The sequence below is a fragment of the Podarcis raffonei genome, chromosome Z (genome assembly GCF_027172205.1).
Source record: "Podarcis raffonei isolate rPodRaf1 chromosome Z, rPodRaf1.pri, whole genome shotgun sequence".
NCBI lineage: Eukaryota > Metazoa > Chordata > Lepidosauria > Squamata > Lacertidae > Podarcis > Podarcis raffonei.
This window is the reverse complement of record NC_070621.1, coordinates 30,467,561-30,488,494: the sequence shown is the minus strand read 5'-3', so window position 1 is coordinate 30,488,494 and position 20,934 is coordinate 30,467,561. Positions and strand designations below refer to the sequence as shown.

Here is a 20,934-nt window from a genome sequence, read left to right as displayed (position 1 = left end):
GATGACACCCCTGCGAGATTAGCGGTTTAAAGCAGAGAGGGCGAAAGAGGCAGCTCGGCAGCAGGCTTTGCAAACCATTCTGGATCCCTGGGAAAACAGGGAGAAAATTTAACCAGCACTCTGCATTTTCTTCTCAATCTCAAAGATAACTGCGTGATTGTAAATGCACGCATATTAGATCAGATTACTTTTGTAACGATGAGAAGGGATTTCCATGAAACTCTGACAGTCAGACATTGCAATCTGATCAAATAGGATTATCCGCTGCTGCCTCATAGCAATTTCACTGTGAAAAGAAAAGGGAAGAGGTGGGGAGAGAAACCCTATCTGGTTCAGATAATATACTCAGCAATGTTTCACCCCCCCAAAAAGAAAAAGCAATATATGGATTTCTTTCTTTTTTAAAAAAAGGGAAGCTGAATTCTGGAAAGACAGAGGTATTATGCACCCCAAGTTCTTATGTCTGGGAGTTCTCTGGATGGGGTTGCACTCCCTTGATGTGCCCATATGTGGCTTTTGGACTTACTTTAATTTCTCCTTCACCCCTAGTCAGCACTGAAGGCTAATCAAGAATACAGGCACACACCAGAGCTCAAGAAGACCTTGTTGCTCAAGCAAGGCTCAACTAGAACAGGGAGTTCCTGTCCAAGAGGATCCAATGACCAGCCTGGCAGACGGAGTCAGTCCAGGGCTCAAAGATACTTCCCTAAGAAGATGCCACCTGCAGTTCAGTGAGAGCTGTTCAACAGTGGAACAGACTCAAGGTGGTGGACTCTCCTTCCTTGGGAGTTTTTAAGCAGAGGTTGGAAGGCCACCTAGTTGAAAGTCCTGCATTGCAGGGGGTTGGACTAGATACCTGGGGTTCCTTCCAACTCTACAATCCTGTGATTCTATTATTCGAATTCCTGGACCCATATTATCAAGGGACATGCAAATTAAATCAAGAGGTCTGAACTTGGCCCAGAAGCATATGGGCAACCATTGCAATTGGTTAGGAACTGGAGCTATATGCTGGTAGTATGACCTCACGAATTAGCCACCACATTTTGCACCAACTGGAGGCTTCCAGCCTAGGCCCGACATACAGCACGGATGGGGATCCTGTAGCCAAACAACATTTGGAGGGCCACAGTTTCCCCATCCATGTTCTACAGAAAATACACAAAAATGATTCACTTTGTATTCATTACTCAGATTGTTGTGCGATCAGTTTAACCTGCCAGTTGCCCCCCTTCTGCTTGCCTAACAAATGAATCAACAGCTTTTTCTCATCTTGTTCCCTGAAACTACGGTGTGAACGATCACTTGTCCAATTTCACTCACATCAATTTGCTGCCTATGAGACTCCTGACATGCTGAAACTTTCAAAGCTAACCTCTGCTTTAAAATCCATTGGCTTCCTGGGAAGAAAATGTGTCAAGGAAATGCTTTCTAATGTTATGAGGGAATGGATTTTTGCCTTATTTGATGGGCAAGTGGGGGCAACCCTGGCTTCTTATTCACCAGCACAATCTACTCAGCTTTGCTGTCCTAATTTTCATACCCATAGTGCTAATACAAAACCTTTGTGTTTATCTAGTCCTAAATGAATAGAACCAAATTTAAGTGATACATCCCAACTGGCCAATTCTGTAGCGAATTCTCCTTTTGAAGTTCATTTAAGTCAGTGATATAGTGTTTGAAATATTCTCCCACTGCTTTCTGAATGTTGCCATTTTCAATATGAGGTCTGCACCCATTTACGCTTTTATCATTCAAAACAATTTTGAATAGCTAACTATCGGCTCCCTCTCTCTTACTTACACACACACACACACACACAGCAATTCATGCAGCCAGGAATGATTTGAATATTCCTGACAGGCACTGCAACCCATCATCATCAAGAAAGATGCTTGTTCAATACTATGGGTGCTCCATGTAAGAATTTGTGGTACTCTATCTATTAGAGCTAGGTGCTGACCAGCATCATTAATCTTCCAACTTTGCTGCTTTACCTTGGAAGGGTTGAAGGATTTCTCCTGGGAGCGATTCTGCTGTGGCTGTACCAGCCTCCATTTTTCTTAATTATTCCTCTTGTCATGTCTCTAATACATCTAAGAGGACAGAGGCAAATGTCCAGTCTCCTTTGCAGAGCAGAAATGTGTCTGGAATATGTTTCTCATCAGCAGGGTGTTATCACAGAAACGTTACAGGTCATGTCATTATCTTCCAGCTTAACATTCAATAGGGTTTCCGAGTTCAAGCCGGGACTCTTGATCATTTTGCATGTGAATCAACACAAAATCCACCAAGGTCACACAAACACACTCTCCTTCTCTCTCTCCTCCCAACCGGCTCCCTGAGGTATGCTGCCTGTGTGATTCAAAAACTGTCTAGGGATCAAAGGACATGGGTAATCTTTGCTTGGGAGCTGACACCTTTGATATACATGCTTTTTAATTCTGCTTGCATACAACAACACTCGCAACAACCTCCTGTGGAGAAATCTATTGCTTCAACTCTGGCACCAGACTATGGTATAAATGATTGTGGGAAGTCAGTGCAGTGCATAGAAATATAAGCATAATTAAAATTGTGCAATCAACAATCAAGCTGGCATCATTGCAGAAATGCTGCAAAGACCATGTTTTGATGTTGAACCGCAAGGGTGAGCCAAATGATTTCTATTGACAGCACACACTTTTTAGGTAATCTGTCAAGGGTGCATGCTGACTATGGGTAGAGCCAAAGTCAGTGGTGGGCAAGATTGCAGCAAAATGTGGGTGTGCCCACTCTACCCCTCCTTTCTGCCCAACAGGCTGCTATTTCTGATAGTTGCTTGTGTAACCAAAGAAGTACAACCCCATGCACAAAAAAGAGATGTTAACCAACTTTGAGGGAACCCTGAGATTTGCAGAAATACACAAAATCTTTGGAAACAAAATGCAAAGGAAGAATCCCTTACCGTCCTCAAAAAAACAACAGCCGAATGAGAACTAGGTTTGGTTAATGGCTAGAGAATGCTGACTGTTGATGGGAGGGTAACATGGACAATATTTTTCCTTTTATTTAACAAAATGTAGTGACCACATGGTTGTTAGAAAAGTGTAAGAAAAACATGAAATAAAACAGTGAAATTGCCAATAAAAACAGGAATTTAAAACATTCAAAAGATGACTGAAATCAACAATAGCTAAAAAGGAATAAAACTCATGCAACTTCTACATGTTTGGGTAGGCTTGTCTAAACAAAAATGTTTTAAGCAAGCATCTGGCTGATATCAATAGGCAGGCAGTACCAAAGTCTGCCAAACTAAAAGATCAATCCCTTAGAACTGTGGAATGAGTATTATGTGGCACCTGTAACTGTAAATAAAATCCTGAGCTCCACATAAATTAGGGGTGGGGTCAGCAACTGGACAGCCCCTTACAATGGACCACATTCATCCACCCAAGCAGTGTTATCTGGCAGTTTGGCATAAATGAGAGATGTGAATGAGCAGTGGAGTTGGCAAAGGGCTCTAGGCAGCAGTACAGAGAGGAGGGGGATGTGTGTGGCCTTGGTGCACGAGGGGTGTGTGATTGTGGATGAGCTTACTCCTTGGTGAGAGGTAGAAGCAGCTGGGTGGTGAAGATATGTAAATCAACCTGGTTTTTCTCCAAGCTGCATCTATGGTGAAAGGATGAATGCAATTCATGAATGCATAGCCTGTGTGCAAACAACCAAAACAGAGTATTTTACATCAGATCAAACATTCCTTGTCCACCTTGCTTCTCTTGGAGGAGCCAGAAGATCTGGTCAGGTCGTCCTGCTTGTGAAAAGCATGAACTTTGCCACAGCTCTACTTGGTTTCTAGGAGCAGAGCCTATTATTTGGGTGTGGTGGGTGACCACCAGTGAACCAGCCCCTGTGGCTGCTCTTCTGGAGTGTGACAAGGCTGAGAGCATTCTCTGTGGGTGATTGGTTGTGAATGGGCTTGCTCACAGGTGAGAGGTTCGAGGATTAAGGAAGGATTGCATGTGTGTGAGAGATGTGAGTTAACCCAACTTTAAGAGAGAGGTAGAATGCTAGAGAGCCTCATCAGTGGTGGGATCACAAATGCAACTCACAAATGCATATCTAGTGTGATTAGTGGGGACTGGGTTTTCCCTTTACTGTACTTCTGTTATATCTTCATTTTGTGTTAATACACTACTCCTCACTTTGGGGCCTTGGGGCCAAAAAGCGGTATGTAAACAAACCAGAGAACAACATAGCTACACAAGCCTTTTCTGCAAGCAGTCTCCAGCAAAACTAGTTGCCGACCAGGGATATAAATGCTTCCACAACATCGATAACACATCCTTGCCCAAGGAAGAGAAAAGATTTGACTGTCTCGAGTGGTTACACTAATGCTTGCTGACAAGGTGTAAGCTGGCTACGAATATTAAATTCTAGGGCAAAGCTTTCATTTTAGGAAAAGGACAAAAAGAAAAAAGAAAAAAGAAAAAAAAGAAACGCGATCAAGCGAGCCCTGCAACAAAATACTCCATTGTGAGAGCCTGCTTTCCAGGATTCCTGCCACTTCATTCCATTCCCACCTTCCACCCCCACAGCTATCAGCCACCATTCCATGGCCACGGAGCATGCTCACTGCCCATTCAGTAGTAGGGAAGGAAGAAGACATCTTTCCCTATTCTGCCCTGTATCTGTCACATGCAGCACTGTTTCTGTCCTACTAGAGTTCATCTTCCACCCAAAATGGCATTATTTGTATCATTATTCACTGTGACAATATTTATGTTATTAATTGCAAAAAATATGTAAATTACATAACCTACATTGTCACTACATTGCCCCATCCCATTCAGTTCAATGCAGAGAAAATGCCATGCAAATGGAAAGAAAGAGTAATCAATTATGCTTCATTTGGAGACTGAAAGTAGCAAAATACCAATTGTATTTGTTGGATTGATTTACATTCCAGATATGAAACCAATAATCAGTTTTGGAATTTCAACTCCCATTTGTTTTCAATGGAATTCTCTGACATCCCTATTCAGTAGTTTGGGGGTCCTAAATGTCTTACATGTTTTTTGTGGCATCAGCTTTTGTGCTGTAGAGTCCACTTCAGCATGTATGTGCTTGTTTCTTTTCAAAGGTGGCAATGAAAACTTCAGCCATGAATACTGTAACTTTTTTATAATAGTACAATATTAAAATATGAATGAAACACCCTGATATTCTTCTAAATGATGGTGGACTGGAAGCAAAACCATTCCAGTAAAACAGCCTTTGAAGAGAGGAGCCTCATCACTCAGTTCTGTCTCTGGCCTATAATTTATTCATATTTAGAGGCTAAACGATGTTCTTCTCATCGGCCTCTCCATTCTCACGTTATTAATTTTAGACATTGACAAATGTGTCCCATTTGGGTGGTTTAACTCTCTCCACTCCCTGTGTCCAATGATGAAGCAGTTTATTTTTTAGAATTTCCTATTGGGTCTACAAAAAAAGGAGGAGGACTGCTGTAAACTTGGCCCCACCTAGTATGGCCTGGCCCAGGGTCGGAACAGGTGAGAACTGAGCAATAACTAAAGGACCATAGGTTCCCTATCCCAGTCCTAAAGTTGTATGTGAGTTGGCCAGCAAGGATGGGGAAGGCATAAAGGGATGGAAGAAAAGGTGGGAATACAAGTTCTTTGTCTAGCTCCCAAGCTCACTGCACAGCAAATGTGCACACCCATTTCAACAAGAGCACAGAGGAAGGCTACGATCATTCCCTTTCTTCCCCCAAAACTAAACCAGAGACTAAATTCTTTCTCTTGCTGTGTCTGAGTACAGCTTTATCAAATCTTAAAATTCAATCACATACATTTCAGGTCATATTACAGCCGTAATTTATGGGCCTACATTCTGTTCAAAATTTAATATTCCAGTAGCTTATGAACAAAACCCAGTCATCCAAAAATAGACTGACATATTATCTTCGTCAGAATCAAATGAAATTCATTAATGTGATCAATAACAGAGGACGAAGAAGAGCGAGAAAAGTACACGTATGCTACCGGAGATAATACCACGGTGTCCTGCCGGGCTATATGACATTTTCTGGTGAACCACCTACTACTGGTCTAGGCCAACCTTGGTCTGATTCAGCAAGGAACTTGTTATATTCAGAAGCTTAGTCAGTTTAACACATAAAACAAATAAGCAAGAATGTATACTCAGGGTCACTGAACACACATTCATTGTCAGACCCTCCAAGGGTCCCTATTTTCCAGGGACGTCCCTGATTTAGAGAAGCTGTCCCAGTTTCTGATTTGATCCTGGAATGTCCCACTTTTTCTTAGAATGTCCCTATTTTCATTGGGGAAATGTTGGAAGGTGTGAAGTTATTTGACCCCCAATGTTTTATTATGTTTTTATATATTTTGACAGCTGCCCAGAGTGGCTGGGGCAAGCAAGAAAGATGTGTGGGGTATACCGTATTTTTTGTTCTATAAGACTCACTTTTTCCCTCCTAAAAAGTAAGGGGAAATGTGTGTGCGCCTTATGGAGCGAATGCAGGCTGCACAGCTATCCCAGAAGCCAGAACAGCAAGAGGGATTGCTGCTTTCACTGCGCAGCGATCCCTCTTGCTGTTCTGGCTTCTGAGATTCAGAATATTTTTTTTCTTGTTTTCCTCCTCCAAAAACTAGGTGCGCCTTGTGGTCTGGTGCGTCTTATAGAGCGAAAAATACGGTAAATAGTAAAATTATTGTTATGGAATGGGACATCCCTATTTTCATTGGAGAAATGTTGGAGGGTATGCACTGTTCCTTAACTGCAAAGACAGCCTTTCTGAGAATGCATTCTAAGGCCCCATCCACACTGCACATTTAAAGCAGTATCAAACCACTTTAAACAGTCTTGTCTTTCTCCAAAGAATCCTGAGTTTGTTGAGCATGCTGAGAATTGTTAGGATGCCCTGTTTCCCCCACAGAGCTGTAATTCCCAGAGTTCCCTGAGAAGAGGAATTCATTATTAAACCATTGGCTATTGACTATGCTAGCTGAAGAAACACCTGAAGAGCCACAGGTTCCCTGTCCCTGCTCGAAGTGCAGGCATTGCAAATTTTTGCAAGCTGTTCTGGGAGCCTTTTTGGCTAAAGAGTGGGCAAGAAGATAGATGACAGACAGACAGAGGGTGCAAACCTCTACATGCTTACAGAAGAGACATGTGCCAGGTTTTACTGCAATGCAAAAATACAGGACTGCACTGTAATGCTCCCAGCACAGCTGGCCCTAACTGGAAACTTTCTTGCTTACAATTAATCTAAATACAGGAAGTGAATTATACCCTGCCATCTCTGAGGATGCCCTTCCTGTGCAAGATTGGGAGCATGCATTAGAATGATGGACAAATGTCCATCTGGGCCATTGTTTAGAAAAAATAAATCCACCCCTTCGCTGGTCAAATTAGCAGCTTTCGCAGGAAAGCTGTACTCTCTGAAAGGCTTTAATAGATGTTCTTGAGACTTCAGCAGGGCTTAGTCAAGAAGGTTGGGGGGGGTTGGGGTGGTGGTGGTTCTCCTTTTTTTACTCTGCAATGAAGAATCACTGCCTTCATAACATAAAAATGCATTTTGTACTTCAAGAACCCTTTAATTTTCATTATGGAGATAAAGGATATTAGCTGTTAGAGAGAGTGCAATAAATAAGATTATTATCTTACATTTTTAATGATAAATGGAACCCAGGGTACAGTAAACAAAGATTAGGTGACATGAAATTCTGTAGAGACAGCATGGTGTAATTGTCAGAGGATCAGACTGGGCATGGGAAAGACCCAGATTCAAATACCCACTTGGCCATGAATCCCATTTGCCTTTGGCCAATCACTTAATCACCCCAACCCACCTCACAGGGTTGCTCTGAGGATACAGTGGAAGAGAGGCCTCCTTGGGACAGAATGAAATAAACATATCTACTGTGCATTTTGGAAAGTAGTTTGTCGGTTTGCCTGTTATCCTCTATAGGTTTGGCTTCCTCTCAAGGTATCTTCACCAAACTCAGCACACAAGTTTTCCAAGGTGGAGGCATCAGTTTTCCCTGATGTTTGGACATCAGCTGCCATTTTGAAACAAGATGGTAGACCAAAATGTGACTTTGGTGTGACTTCACCCGATTTTTGGTGCAACAAGTGAGTTCTGGCAGAAAAAAGGACAAATTTCATCCAGGCAAAAGCCCCTGACGAGGGTAAGGTGTGGGGCTGGTGAAAGGTGAAGTTGGGGGTTGGGGAATGGAAAGAATTAGATGGAGTCACATTCAACTCCTGAGTCTGAGGTTCCCCATGCCTGTTCTACATCCTAATAGTCAGACTGAGAAATCTGCCTCCCTCATACTCCAGAGCATGGAGTTCTGTTATTGCCATCTAGCCACAAGAATAGAATCAAAATATTAATGATGAATGAGTTTTTATCTGACTGTTTGTCTATAACAGAAGTCTGTGTGTCTGCCCACCTATCTCTGCCTGCCTATCCACTACAACCTGAAACTTCATTACAACCAATCCTCTTGGCTTTCACAGCGACAAGACTGAAGCTTGGTTTTAATTTAATTGGGCAATGAGCTTCATGAGGTTAAATAGACCTTTTGATATCAGATCTGAGCAGAAGGCTTTTGATCTGTAAATCACAGAAGGCCTCAGCTTATGTTTTGTAGTTAATTGCACTAATGTGAAAGGAGCCCCTGCCTATTGAAATTTGCCTTGCGAGATTAGGAGATCAAGGAGATCCACATCAGATTTCAAACCTGCTTCTTTTCTCAGATGGTGAAGGGCTGTGATTCTCTTCAAGATGCTGTAACTCAAACAGTTGTGTTTATGAGGCAAAAGCAAGGAAAGATTCCGGGAACAATGGAATCTCTACAAATTCTCTACAAACTCTACAAGTTTCAACCGTTGCATTGATTATGCAAAAGTAAAGGTTTACACCCACCCACCCCTCTTTCCCATGGACTTTAGGGAGGAGGGTAAACAACAATAACAACAGTATTAATAATAATAATGGAAGTCCCTGATCATCTGAATGGGGTCTAGGATATTAGCTGGAACAGCAATGCTTATAGTGAGCTAGGCTTCTGGGAGGCTGTTTTCCCAGTCATGCATCTCTGGTTCTCCAACACTGCATGCAGAGTATCAAGATAAGCAATTTATTGAGCTACAGATGTAAAGTGGTCCCATCTTCATCACTGATGCTGTTGTACTATATTCACTTTTTCCACACACCACACAAAAACATTTCTATTTCTTTTCCAAGCTTTGAAAATTAGAGATCCTTCATCCTAAGCATTTCCCCCTTTCACCCAGCAGCAATTTCAATGCCAGAAGGCTTAACTTATCTCTCGAGTTCAGTAAGCTGACGCTAAACCCATCATAAGATACAACAGAGACGTGCAGAATTTTGTGTGTGTGCTAGGCTAAAAATAAAAAGCTGCCTTTGAGGTTATTTTGTTTCTCCCCCTCACTAGTGGATAGTGGGGAGGGAGGAGACAAGGAATGTTGCTTCCAGCAACAAACATTTTGCAATTCTTAAATTCCGTGCTAGGGAAGGAAAAAACAGGAAAGGAGCAAAAGGAAGACAGAAAGTGAACAACAGGGCAAAGGTGGTGTTGGTGGTAGAGAGGCAGGGGAGAAAAGAAAAGGTAAACTCAGAAGAAGTGCATGTTTTGTTGCTTTGATTCTATATTAGGAGCAAGGTAAAAATAAAAATATGTTTGATGGGTGCATACTGGCAGTGATTTGGGACTGAAGTCTGACAAGTGTCCCAAATCTCCACTGGCACAAGAAAAAAGTTGTTCACACACTGTGTGGGAATGCCCTCACCCCCAATCCCAGGGTGGGCACAAAATGCGCGCAGGATAGCTCAGAGCAGGAGTCTCTTAAGCTCAAGGTCTTGGGTTCAAGCCCTGTGTTGGGCAAAAGATTCCTGCATTGCAGGGGGTTGGACTAGATGACCCTCGTGGTCCCTTCCAACTCAACAATACTAAGCCTGGAAGGGAGGCACAAGTTTCCAAGAAAGGGCAAGAAGTGAGTAGGGGTGGGCAAGCCTGTCCATTTCACTTCCTCCTTTCCTCAATCTTCCTCGGAATTTCCATTATCAGTCTGCAACCTTTTTTTTAAAGTCCTCATGAAAAGTTGCCAGTATTTTAGTGCTGATTTGTTCTAATATCCATACCCTTTTATGCAATTTTGTGTAATATCCCCCATTTTTGCCAAGCAATGATCCCTAATAGGATGTGTTGTTTTGTGTGTCCCCCCCCCATTAATTTATGCATTTCCCTGCGTGTCGCTTGGTGGGAGGACGATGTTGTAAAAATGTGAATTTTGAAGGATAGCTGTGCTTTGGTTCGTGCATTGTTTTGGAAAGTGTGAATTAAATAGCTTAGTTTTAAAATGTGGAATGAATTGAAATTTCCTCCCATCCCCAAAGCAAGCAGAGCCAGGCATTTTTCGGACAGCAGTGGAGGAATATCTGAGGATGTCCACCCATCCTGGCAAAGCACATCTTTAGTTCATGACCTGCTCTCCCTACCTGGGAAAATGCTTATGTGGGAGCAGTGCCTGCATCTGGGAAGCTGCCCAGATTTGAATTATGCACCTTGCCCTACAGGGTGACGCTGTGTGGCTTTGTGGGAAATTTACAATTCTGAGCAGTTTTCTAGACCCAGCCTCTGCTGCCAGATAAGCCCATGGTAGCTTCCTACATTCCAAGATTGATGGGTACTGATATTGGTTCTGACTCCATGTGTTGAACCTGCAGTTCTGTAGGCTGTAGGTTCCCCACAGGCTCTGCGCAGATCCCCTTCTCGAAATATGGAAGCTGATTCCAGGAACAGTATGTCAGGTGAGTCCTGAAGTGGCCTGGGGAAGCATGCTATTTCTGGGACATACTATTTCTACGTTGCAATGTCCTCCGGCTATGTTATGCCTTACCTTGAAAGGTGAGGGCTGGGCTGGCCTGAAGACCGCGTGCTATTTCTGGGACATGCTCTATGTGAGATGTCCCCAGGCTGTGTACATACTGCCTTGCCTAGCACTTAGTATAGCCCTAGTAATTCTATTGACTCTAGCATTCCTGAGGTCTTCGAAGCATGCACAGGGAGACTTTGGTGCATTGAGAGGTCTTCCTAAGGAACAGAAAACCATGGAATGGAGTATCCTTGAAGACAGAATGACTGGCTGAAAACTTGGAACAGGAAAACTCCATACAGTAACCTTTTGTTGCATGCCCCATCTTCACGTTCCATCAAAGCAATTTCATACCACTTCAACAGCCATAACTTCCCCCAAATAATCCTGGGGACTGTAATTTGTTAAGGGTGCTGAGTTGTCAGGAGACACCCCCTCCCCACAACCATTCCCTGCACAGACGTACAATTTTCAGAGTTCCCTGGCAGAGAAGAAGCACTATTAATCCACTCTGAGAATTGTAGCTCTGTCATGATAACAGGGGTGTCTCTGAACAACTCACAACACCCTTAACAAATTCCATGCCCTAGGATCCTTTGAGGGGAGACATGGCAATTCAAAGTGGCATGAATCTGCTTTAAACGTATAGTGAAGATGGGTTGAACCCGAGAGTGCATTGCAGCAGCTAGACCTCACTTTATTTGGTGTGGTATTTTACGGTGACGCTTTCCAAAATGAAATTTATTAGTCCTATTTAGGGCAGGATGTAAAACCAAGGGAAGCACCCCCCCACACACCTTCCTAGCAAAGATGGCAAGACCTTTAAATTGCCTTTACGACCTTGTAGTGAAAAGGGTCATGACTCCTGACAGTAATATTCCAGTTAGTCCAGTGTTGCACAACAGCATCGAACCTGGGCATCCGGCCAACATTGCATTAGTTAAAGACACCATTTAATGAAGCAAAGTTTGCATCCTTAAAGCAATTTATGAAATTGCTTCACATGTTTTAATTTTAGGTTTCGATTCCACACCACTTCCTAAACATTTATTCTAAAAGATGGTTCTGTATAATTATCAGTTTTGTATTTTTTTTTTACTCCAAGTCTAATACATCCAGTAGCTACTTGCATATAACAAATCTTCCAAACTCATGCTGTGAGGAAGAAATGAAGCAGTAGCATAAATTACGCCGTGTGCGCGAATCTTAATTAAAGCACTTGAACAGGAATGCACAGCCCTATTTCATTGGCACGCTGGCAGAACTAAGGGCCAAGCAAAAGTTAAGATGGTAGGCCTGGTTGTAGAAATGTGGGTCTTTGCATCTAAAAATCACAGAGGAAGGCATGATTTGGATATAAATAGGCAGGGGTGCCAACTTGAATAAAATATGGGGGGGCAGGTAAGCTCTGCCCCACATAATTGATCACATGACATTGTGCATGCAACATGGCAATGCCCATCAACTTTGGGGAGTCCCAGTCCCCTCAAATATTTTATTGGGAGGGGGGCCAAGGGACCCCGGCCCCTAGGAGTTGGCTCCTATGTAGATAGGGGTGGGGTACTGGATCCCTCCATTAGCCAATCCCCCCCTCCCATCTGTAGCAAGGGGGGGGGGTGAAAGAGAGAAGCAGTGGGACATGGTTATGCACTCTTAAGAGTTTATCTGCACCATGCATTTAAAGCACTTTCAATGCACATCTGATGCACAGTCCTGTCCCCCCTGCAAACATTCTCCAATTTTACTCATAGTTTCCAGCCCCAAACTCTACTAATGTTAGGGGAGTTATCACTTATCACTATTAGGCAACCCTCTTCCATGCATTTCTATCCTCCACGCTCAAAACCATGCCTTTCCTCTGCACTCAGCCTTCAGGCTCTACTGATACTGTACATCTCCAGCGAAGGAAGCCAAACACACTCCAGGGGACTGGCGTTTGTGGAGATGCATAGAGGATCCAGCACAGTACAAGAGAGGCTAGAGAAACACTCTAAAATAATTCAACAGAAGTCAGCTTCCTCAGCAAGGAAGTGCAAAGAAGGGGGGCGAGGAGCCTCGCTCCCCCACCCTCAGTCAAGTCCAGCTGAGCAATTAGCATCTCCCAGGCCATTACTTCAAGAACAGGAGAAGCAGCTGGGAAGGGAGAAGAGGAATTCAGGGGTTTAAGAAATAGTAATTTTTAAAGTTGTGTGTCTTTGTTTCTCAATTTGATCCTTTTACAGTGGTACCTCAGGTTACATACGCTTCAGGTTACATACACTTCAGGTTACAGACTCCGCTAACCCAGAAATAGTGCTTCAGGTTAAGAACTTTGCTTCAGGATGAGAACAGAAATCGTGCTCCAGCGGCGCAGCAGCAGCAGCAGGAGGTGCTTCAGGTTAAGAACAGTTTCAGGTTAAGAACTGACCACCGGAACAAATTAAGTACTTAACCTGAGGTACCACTGTACATGGTTTTTTATGTACTGTGGAATTTTATGCATTGTTACTTGTAGTTATATTTATTGATCATAGTTTAGTAATTATTTTTTGTTAATTGTTAAGAGTGAATTCTTGTTTAATTAGTATTTGCCGATGTTCTGAGAGTTAATTTTGCTGTGTACTATTACAGTCCAATAGATAATTGAATATTACTTTATTTGTTATGTTGTTCTGTTTTAAAGTTTCATTTTATTGTGACTTTTTGTATTGAACCAGGTTATTATAAGATGCACTGTCTTTGTTGCGTATTTTGTTGCTGCAAACCGCCTTGTGTATCGCAGTACAGAAAGGCAGTACATAAATTAAAAGTGAAATGAAACCTTTAGTTTGCTCCTCACACCCAGAAAGCATGGGCCAGTGGCAATCTGAGGAATGCCGCTCTAATGATCCAGAAAACAAATGTTGTATGACTTCACAGTCAATAGGCTTACCTTTCCATGTAGCACAAAATGTGCCAAGAAGCAAGTAAGAAAATAGAAGATCAGGTGGAAGACAGGGGCTGGGGCTTTCTCACCTCCTGAGCTGGGAGGTTGATTTTGCTTTTTACATTGCTATACAGTGGTACCTCAGGTTACATATGCTTCAGGTTACAGACTCCGCTAACCCAGAAATAGTACCTCGGGTTAAGAACTTTGCTTCAGGATGAGAACAGAAATCGCGCGGCGGCGGGGGAGGCCCCATTAGCTAAAGTGATGCTTCAGGTTAAGAACAGTTTCAGGTTAAGAACAAACCTCCGGAACGAATTAAGTACGTAACCAGAGGCACCACTGTACATTTAAAGCCCTCAAGGTCTGAATCCACACAGGCCAAAACTTCCTGAGTGCTACCGGCAAAGCAGAATATATGCTAGGTTAGATCAAATAAACCAGAAACACCATGGACACGAATTCAGTCTTGCAATGCTATGTATCTACCTAAATTGCTATTTTAAACTCTCCCCCCCCCCCGGCGCAAGGTAGAAAATATGATTTCCAAAATGCACTCAACAGTTGCTCTTAACCAACTGCTGTAAATTTTATTTCTTCAGTGCTTCCCTCCCATTATGCTATCATCCTGGTTTTGGCTACCAACCGTACATTTCTCACGGCTGCTGTAATGAAAACAGTAATTTCAAGAAATGCCCAACTGTGAATGAGCCGAGGACAGGTTGAAAAGAAACTCAGCTGGAATACACAGGCTTTTTTAGCAGGCATTTCCCCTTAGTAACTGCTTTCAATATAAAATGCCAGACTCTGAGCAACTGCTTTGCTGAAAAACACTTTAGTGCAAGTAGCTGACGTGGTTTCGTGGTGTTCATATTGTCAATTAAAAACCTGTGCTCAAATAAGGATGCATCAGATGTCCTGAAACACAATCCTTTGTTGAAGATTTTATAGGAAGATGACCCAAGAACTGGTTGACCTCTGTTATTTATTAAGAAGTATTTATAAACTATCTTTTAACTCAAGGACCTTCCAGAAGTCCTTTTCATTGTGCATTCATGATTATTTTTGCTCATGGTGGTATTCGAAGCCGTTTGACGCAATCTGGCTTTCAATAATACCATTTGCGCTTGTAAAAGGTTTGGGCAAGGACATACTGCTTAGTTTCCAATTGACGCATGTCCCTGAGCTTCTTGCTGAAAACCCTGTACCTTTTCATGCCACAAAATGTTCTGGGTTATTGTTGTTGTTCAGCGCGGACACTGAGATCCAGCTCCAAGGGCCTTCTGGTGGTTCCCTCACTGAGAAAAGTAAAGTTACAGGGAACCAGGCAGAGGGCCTTCTCAGTAGTTGTGCCTGCCCTGTGGAATGCTGCATAAAATAGCACTGATCTAGGAAAACAGCACTGATGATAATGATGATGAGGATTCTTCATGCTGCTTTTGTCCAGATGGCAATAATGTGGTAACTTTAGGGAGACAACACATTTAATAAAGTTGAGTGATGTTTGGATAGTCCAGTAAAAATCCACCACTAATGCACTATTTTGTCAATCGCATGTTGCAGATTAAGCCCACAAAAAGGAGTCCTAAATGAGTTTAAAATATAGCTTCCCTCCAAAATATCTGGGAGGCCACTGGATACTGTGGACCTTCTTTGAGAAATGGGTTTCTGGGGTATGTCAAAAAGGTATTGGGGAGCTGCTAGATCCATCCAATTTTCTAAACATACTTCCAAAGTGAAATGGAAACTTTGCCAGTCCTGGAGATGCCATGGTTATTTCCCCTTCCACTGGATCCAATGGGAGGAGATAATTTTAAAAAGAAAGAAAGAAAAGGAATTGGTGAGGGACGCAAGGGTAAAAAGCCACCTTTACTTTCTGCTTTAGCCAGAACAAGCCTGGTGGGGCTTTGGGAGTAGCAGTCCTTCCACCACAGGCTTTCCCTATACCCAGCCAACAGAGAATTATTTTGCAAAACAGACTAGAACAATAGCTAGCAGTACAATCCTATAATATCTACTTGAAAGTCAGTCTTACTTAAGTAAGTGAGACTGCTCAATGCATATTTTGCAGAGTTTTAGGCAACTGTCTAAGATTTTATTTTATTTTATTCACCCAGGCTTTTAGACCACAGCCCTATGTTACAGCTTAAAGTTGCTACCTAAAACTCAACAAAGTAGGCACCTGGGCACAGTTGGCCCAAGACATTTGGTGCCTGAGGATTAGGCATGTAAAAAGGCATCGCTTTCCATTCCACTCTGCATTTGTTGCATGCAGCACTATTCCATTCCGCTGCAGTTCATGTTTTGCTACAAAAAACAGCAGCACGTTATTCACGTTGCTGTCAACTGTGGCAAAATTACATAATCCACGCAATTAATGACGTAAATCACATTTTCATTGTGTTAGTCCATCCATTCATTCCAATGCAAAGGAAACACAACGCACAAGGGGTGGAAGACATAATCAATTACATATTGTTTGCAGACTGAAGGCAACAACAATGGGCAATACCAATTGTATTCATGGGATTGATTTTTTTTATCATCCTGGAAACAGGACAAATAAGCACTGGCAATGTCCACTCCATTTCTGTTTCATGCTGACTTCTCAGATATCCCTGCCTAAGGCAGACAAGAGGAACTACCAAGGTTTAGATCTTCAAGCCATAACCATATGAGAAAGTTATCCAAAGGGAAGAAAACTGACTGTGAGAGACACCACAGTCTCTTAAGAAGAAAGTTAACTACAGTGAAAGTTGGTGCGCGCTGGGGACTGGTAGGGCAGAAAGCAGAAAGGCCGGAAGGAAGGGGAGCTAGAGCAAATGGCCGGAGAAGCTAGAGACTATGATAGGGAGAACCAACAACTAACTCTGGTTTTATCCCCATCTTCCCTGCTGAATTCTAAAATGGTGATATAGACTAAGGTGGAAGCTGACAACCAGTGCCATTCTGTAGACTGGTTGTAAAAAGGAGGTAGGCAGGGAGGCTGGCTGGCTAGGGGCAAACTAAGTTGGCAGGGCAAACTTGCCCTAATGAATCAGTCTCTACTATACAGGGGTATTTTACTGGCTATGTCTCTCTGCTGGTAGAAGTGAGTGTCATTGCCTTCCTACTCCCATCATAGGCTTCCCAGAATAATTCTTCTGACCACTGTGTGAAACAGGATGGTGGAACAGACTGATGCTTCACTTGATCCAGCAACACTGTTGACATTTACTTATGGAGTATTTTATGTGTGGGAGCATTAGAAGATTTGATTATATTCCAACTATACTTTGGAGCATCACGAGAGGCTCCTGCTGTATGAACCCAGTATCAGAGGAAGAAGCCAACCAACCAAGTGCCTGCAATTCTGGGGAAAGGAGGGGTGTGGCCCTCCGGATGTTGTTGGGACTACAGCTCCCATCATTCCTGGTAAGCACCCAGGGATGGTTACCCACGCTGTGATGGCTAGATGTGAGGCAAAAGACAAAATGAAATGTGACAAGTGTGATAGCATAGCTGTACACTGCAGTAGAAAGTAAAGAAGGAAAATAGGAACCATCATTTTCTGTTGCATATTCATGCACGTAGATATTGTGGTCTTAAAACTAAATGCCTTTTGTTTACTGGGACTAATGAAGTATAACAAAGCTGAATTCTGGCGCATAACAGCTTAATTATGTCTCAGGGGTTATCATTTTGAGTAGCTTCAGGAGTGTGTGTGTGTGTGCTGTCAGAAATTCACATTCAGAACACATTCAGTGGAAGCGCTTCAAGGGACGTAAACGGAAATTTTGGTGAAGCAGGTGGAGATAGTTGACTGCAGGTGTTTTTTTTAGGGGAAGAAATATAAGCCAAAGTAACACACACACACAAAATGCACTAGGAATTTTGCTATGGTGACTCTGAAACCTCTGCCCAGGGGTTGGTTAAATTGCCTTATTCTCATAGAAAAAGCTAAGAGTCTCTGGCTGTGGTTGGCTCGGCTGTTTATATTTGCAAAGAGGGCCCAGGATTCTAATGTGGCCTCCACACAACGCACCATGTCTGGGATCTACATTGAGGGTAGAGATGGTGTGTCTCCAGCACATGACAGAAGCTGCATAACCAAGATGCACACCTTTGTCAGCAGGGAATTCCACAAGTCAGTGGCTGCCACAGAGAAAGATCTCTCTGCTGGGCCAACATTCCTCACACTTCTGTGGGCGGAAGAACTACCAAGAGGGCTTCCAGCAGTGGCACATCCAAGTGGAACCCCAGACATGATGGTTAGGAGTCAGCATGCATGGGCACCTCAAGCTCTCTTCCCCTGCTTGCCACATGCCCAAAGGTTGTGAGAATATGCCTTAAGTCATCTTCAGGAGAATGCTATCATTTTACCCAGCTTTAAAAGGAAGGTGGCCAGTTTTGAACAGGAACCATATGGGAAATCCACAGGAGCTACTGAAATATATCTACACCTCTCTTCTGGAGTCCAATGTACAATAACTGTCATAAACTGGCTGGGCGAAGAAGAGTGGTGGGAGGCACCCATCAGGGAACCCCCAGAAGAAGGCTCAGAGCCAGGGGATTGGGGGAGGGACACTGAGGAGAGGTCAGAGGCAGAAGATTGGGAGGAGCTTCTGGATGCAACATGGTTTAGTGAGCAGGAAGAGCCTGTGACAGGGAACAGTTCAGGCTCAAGCAGAGGAGGAGGGTCAAGGGACTGCAAAAGAATTCCAGGAGTCTTCCGCTCCTGCTGTGACAAACTCCCCTCCCCCTGGTCTCTGAGAACTTGCAGAGTAATAAGAAGAGCAGAACAGAGGCCAGAGGTGTGCAGGTGCAGTTTGAGATTGTTTAGGAGAGAGGAGGAGACTTAGAGAGGGCAGAAAGCAGAGACCTTCAGTTATGGCAACAGCTCCATGGGAAGTGTTGATGAGACCACTAGGCTGAGTTGTATGTTTGTTTCTTTGAGTAAACAGTTAACTTCACTGACCACATAGATCTGCTTCCTTTATTGCTGCCTTGCATTTGACTCCAGCCCTGACAATAGCACAAAAGAACACTGAAGCCTGGAATAAGTTACAAGCTTCTTTTCAATCCATGCTTCCTCACTTTCTGACACAGTATGCCAGTTCATTATCACAAGGCTCACCAAAAGGTACTAACCCTTCTACCAACAAGATCGCTGCTATATAAACCCGACACAGAGGCTTCGAAGATTTGTGTCACCTTTGGAGCAGTTAAATCAAACTTGTAAATTGCAATGATGAGCTTCAAGCCAGCGTTATGATTTCCCTGTCGCTCTTCCAGTGACATGATTGCCTCATCGCCATGATGGATTGACCTGGTCCTCTTCCCGCAATGCATTTGTATAAATCTATTCCCCGTCCCCCGCTGAGTCTTTTCTGACCCAGAAAGATTATCACAGAGCAAGCAAGGGCGAAGGAAACTCCAGCCTTTGTTAGAGATTGTCACTGTTTGCTAAAAATACTCTAGTAAGAGCCAGTGTCTCATTTCAGAGATAATAAAACGGCACTCCTTCCCCAGGTATACATCCTGCCTGGTTTGAGACTTGAAACAACAGCCGAGTTAATATAGTAAGGCAGAAAACACACAGCTGTGCAGGAAACCTTAAGCTACCAAGATCTAGAAAATAATTCTGTTGTGTGTGTGTTTTTTTTTTTTTTAAATGGTGCTCTGGCATGAGCAGAGGGACGCGGGTGGTGCTGTGGGTTAAACCACAGAGCCTAGGACTTGCCGATCAGAAGGTCGGCAATTTGAATCCCCACGATGGGGTGAGCTCACGTTGCTTGGTCCCTGCTCCTGCCAACCGAGCAGTTTGAAAGCACGTCAAAGTGCACGTAGATAAATAGGTACTGCTCCAGTGGGAAGGTAAACGCCGTTTTCGTGCACTGCTCTGGTTCACCAGAAGTGGCTTAGTCATGCTGGCCACATGACCCGGAAGCTGTACGCCAGCTCCCTCAGCCACTAAAGCGAGATGAGCCCCGCAACCCCAGAGCCGACCACGACTGGACCTAATGGTCAGGGGTCCCTTTACCTTTACTGGCATGAGCAGGTGCAGAGTCATCTTGGAGGGAGGGAGGGCCAAAGGTTTGGTCACTGTGATGGAGGTCACACCCACATTTAAAGCACATGACTTTCCCCAAAGAATCCTGGAAAATGTAGTTGACCTCTCACAGAGCTACAACTCAGCAACTTTTAAAAAACAAACTGATGCAACCTCAGCCTAACCAATCTCACAGAATGAGAAGAAATAGCTCCATATATGCTGAGCTGAGCTCGTCGGAGAAAGGGTGGGATGCAAACATGAGAGTTTATAAGGCCCCCAGTGGGCTACCACATGAATCTGTCTTGAGCTTTAAGATGAGCATCACAGGCCTCACTCTCTGGCTCATCCTTAGCAAATATTCAATTGGTAAATATGAGGAACATGGATGCCTTGGTGGTGGTACCACATTTGTGGAACTTTCTCCTCAGGAAGATGTGACAAGCCGAAAGAGTATATATACATATGTATACACATATATACATACACACACACACATATATATATATACATATATATACATATATACATACATACATACATACTTACACACACACACACACACACACACACACACACACACAGAGTCATCTCAGGTCCATCTTCTTGGCTCATCCCATCTCGTTGGCACAAACCAATCCACAAAAGTCAAATGTACGTTAAGGAATCTTACGTGATAAAGTGGAACAGTGTTGCTCTCAGCTAAGGAGAAATTCAAGGCATCTTGCTGTCCGGATTCAAGCCGTACGTTTATAGAAGAGGTCAACATGGATGGGCTTATGGGATAGTTGGGGCTGCCACTGTTCTTGCCCTTTTTCCTTGACCTGCGACCCGTATCCCGCTTGTTGTCCTTCTGAGTCAATGGCTCTTCCTGGATCACCAATATTTTGTCATCACTCAGGTATCGCAGGAGTGAATTCTCAGAGTCTGTTATGGGATGAAGCAGAAAAAAATGAGGCAGAAGAAGCTAAAGAAGGTAGCAAGCTTTGGTTCAATGCTGATGGAAACTCAAACATACTTTTGTGACCAGGAGTGGGGTGGAGATACATAAGGAGAAGCCCCAAGCAGCTTCTTTCTTGATGCC

General features: G+C 43.4%; 1 protein-coding gene across 5 annotated transcripts in view; it reads right to left on the bottom strand.

Moving 5' to 3' along the window:
• The window catches only part of LOC128406792 (connector enhancer of kinase suppressor of ras 2-like), a 310,922-nt gene that overhangs the window by 75,799 nt on the left and 214,189 nt on the right, over positions 1-20,934 (bottom strand). For all 5 annotated transcript variants that reach the window (XM_053374481.1, XM_053374479.1, XM_053374478.1 and 2 more), the window contains exon 13: positions 20,524-20,777. In XM_053374481.1, the coding sequence (XP_053230456.1) occupies positions 20,524-20,777 (254 nt within the window). The remainder of the gene's footprint in view (positions 1-20,523; positions 20,778-20,934) is intronic.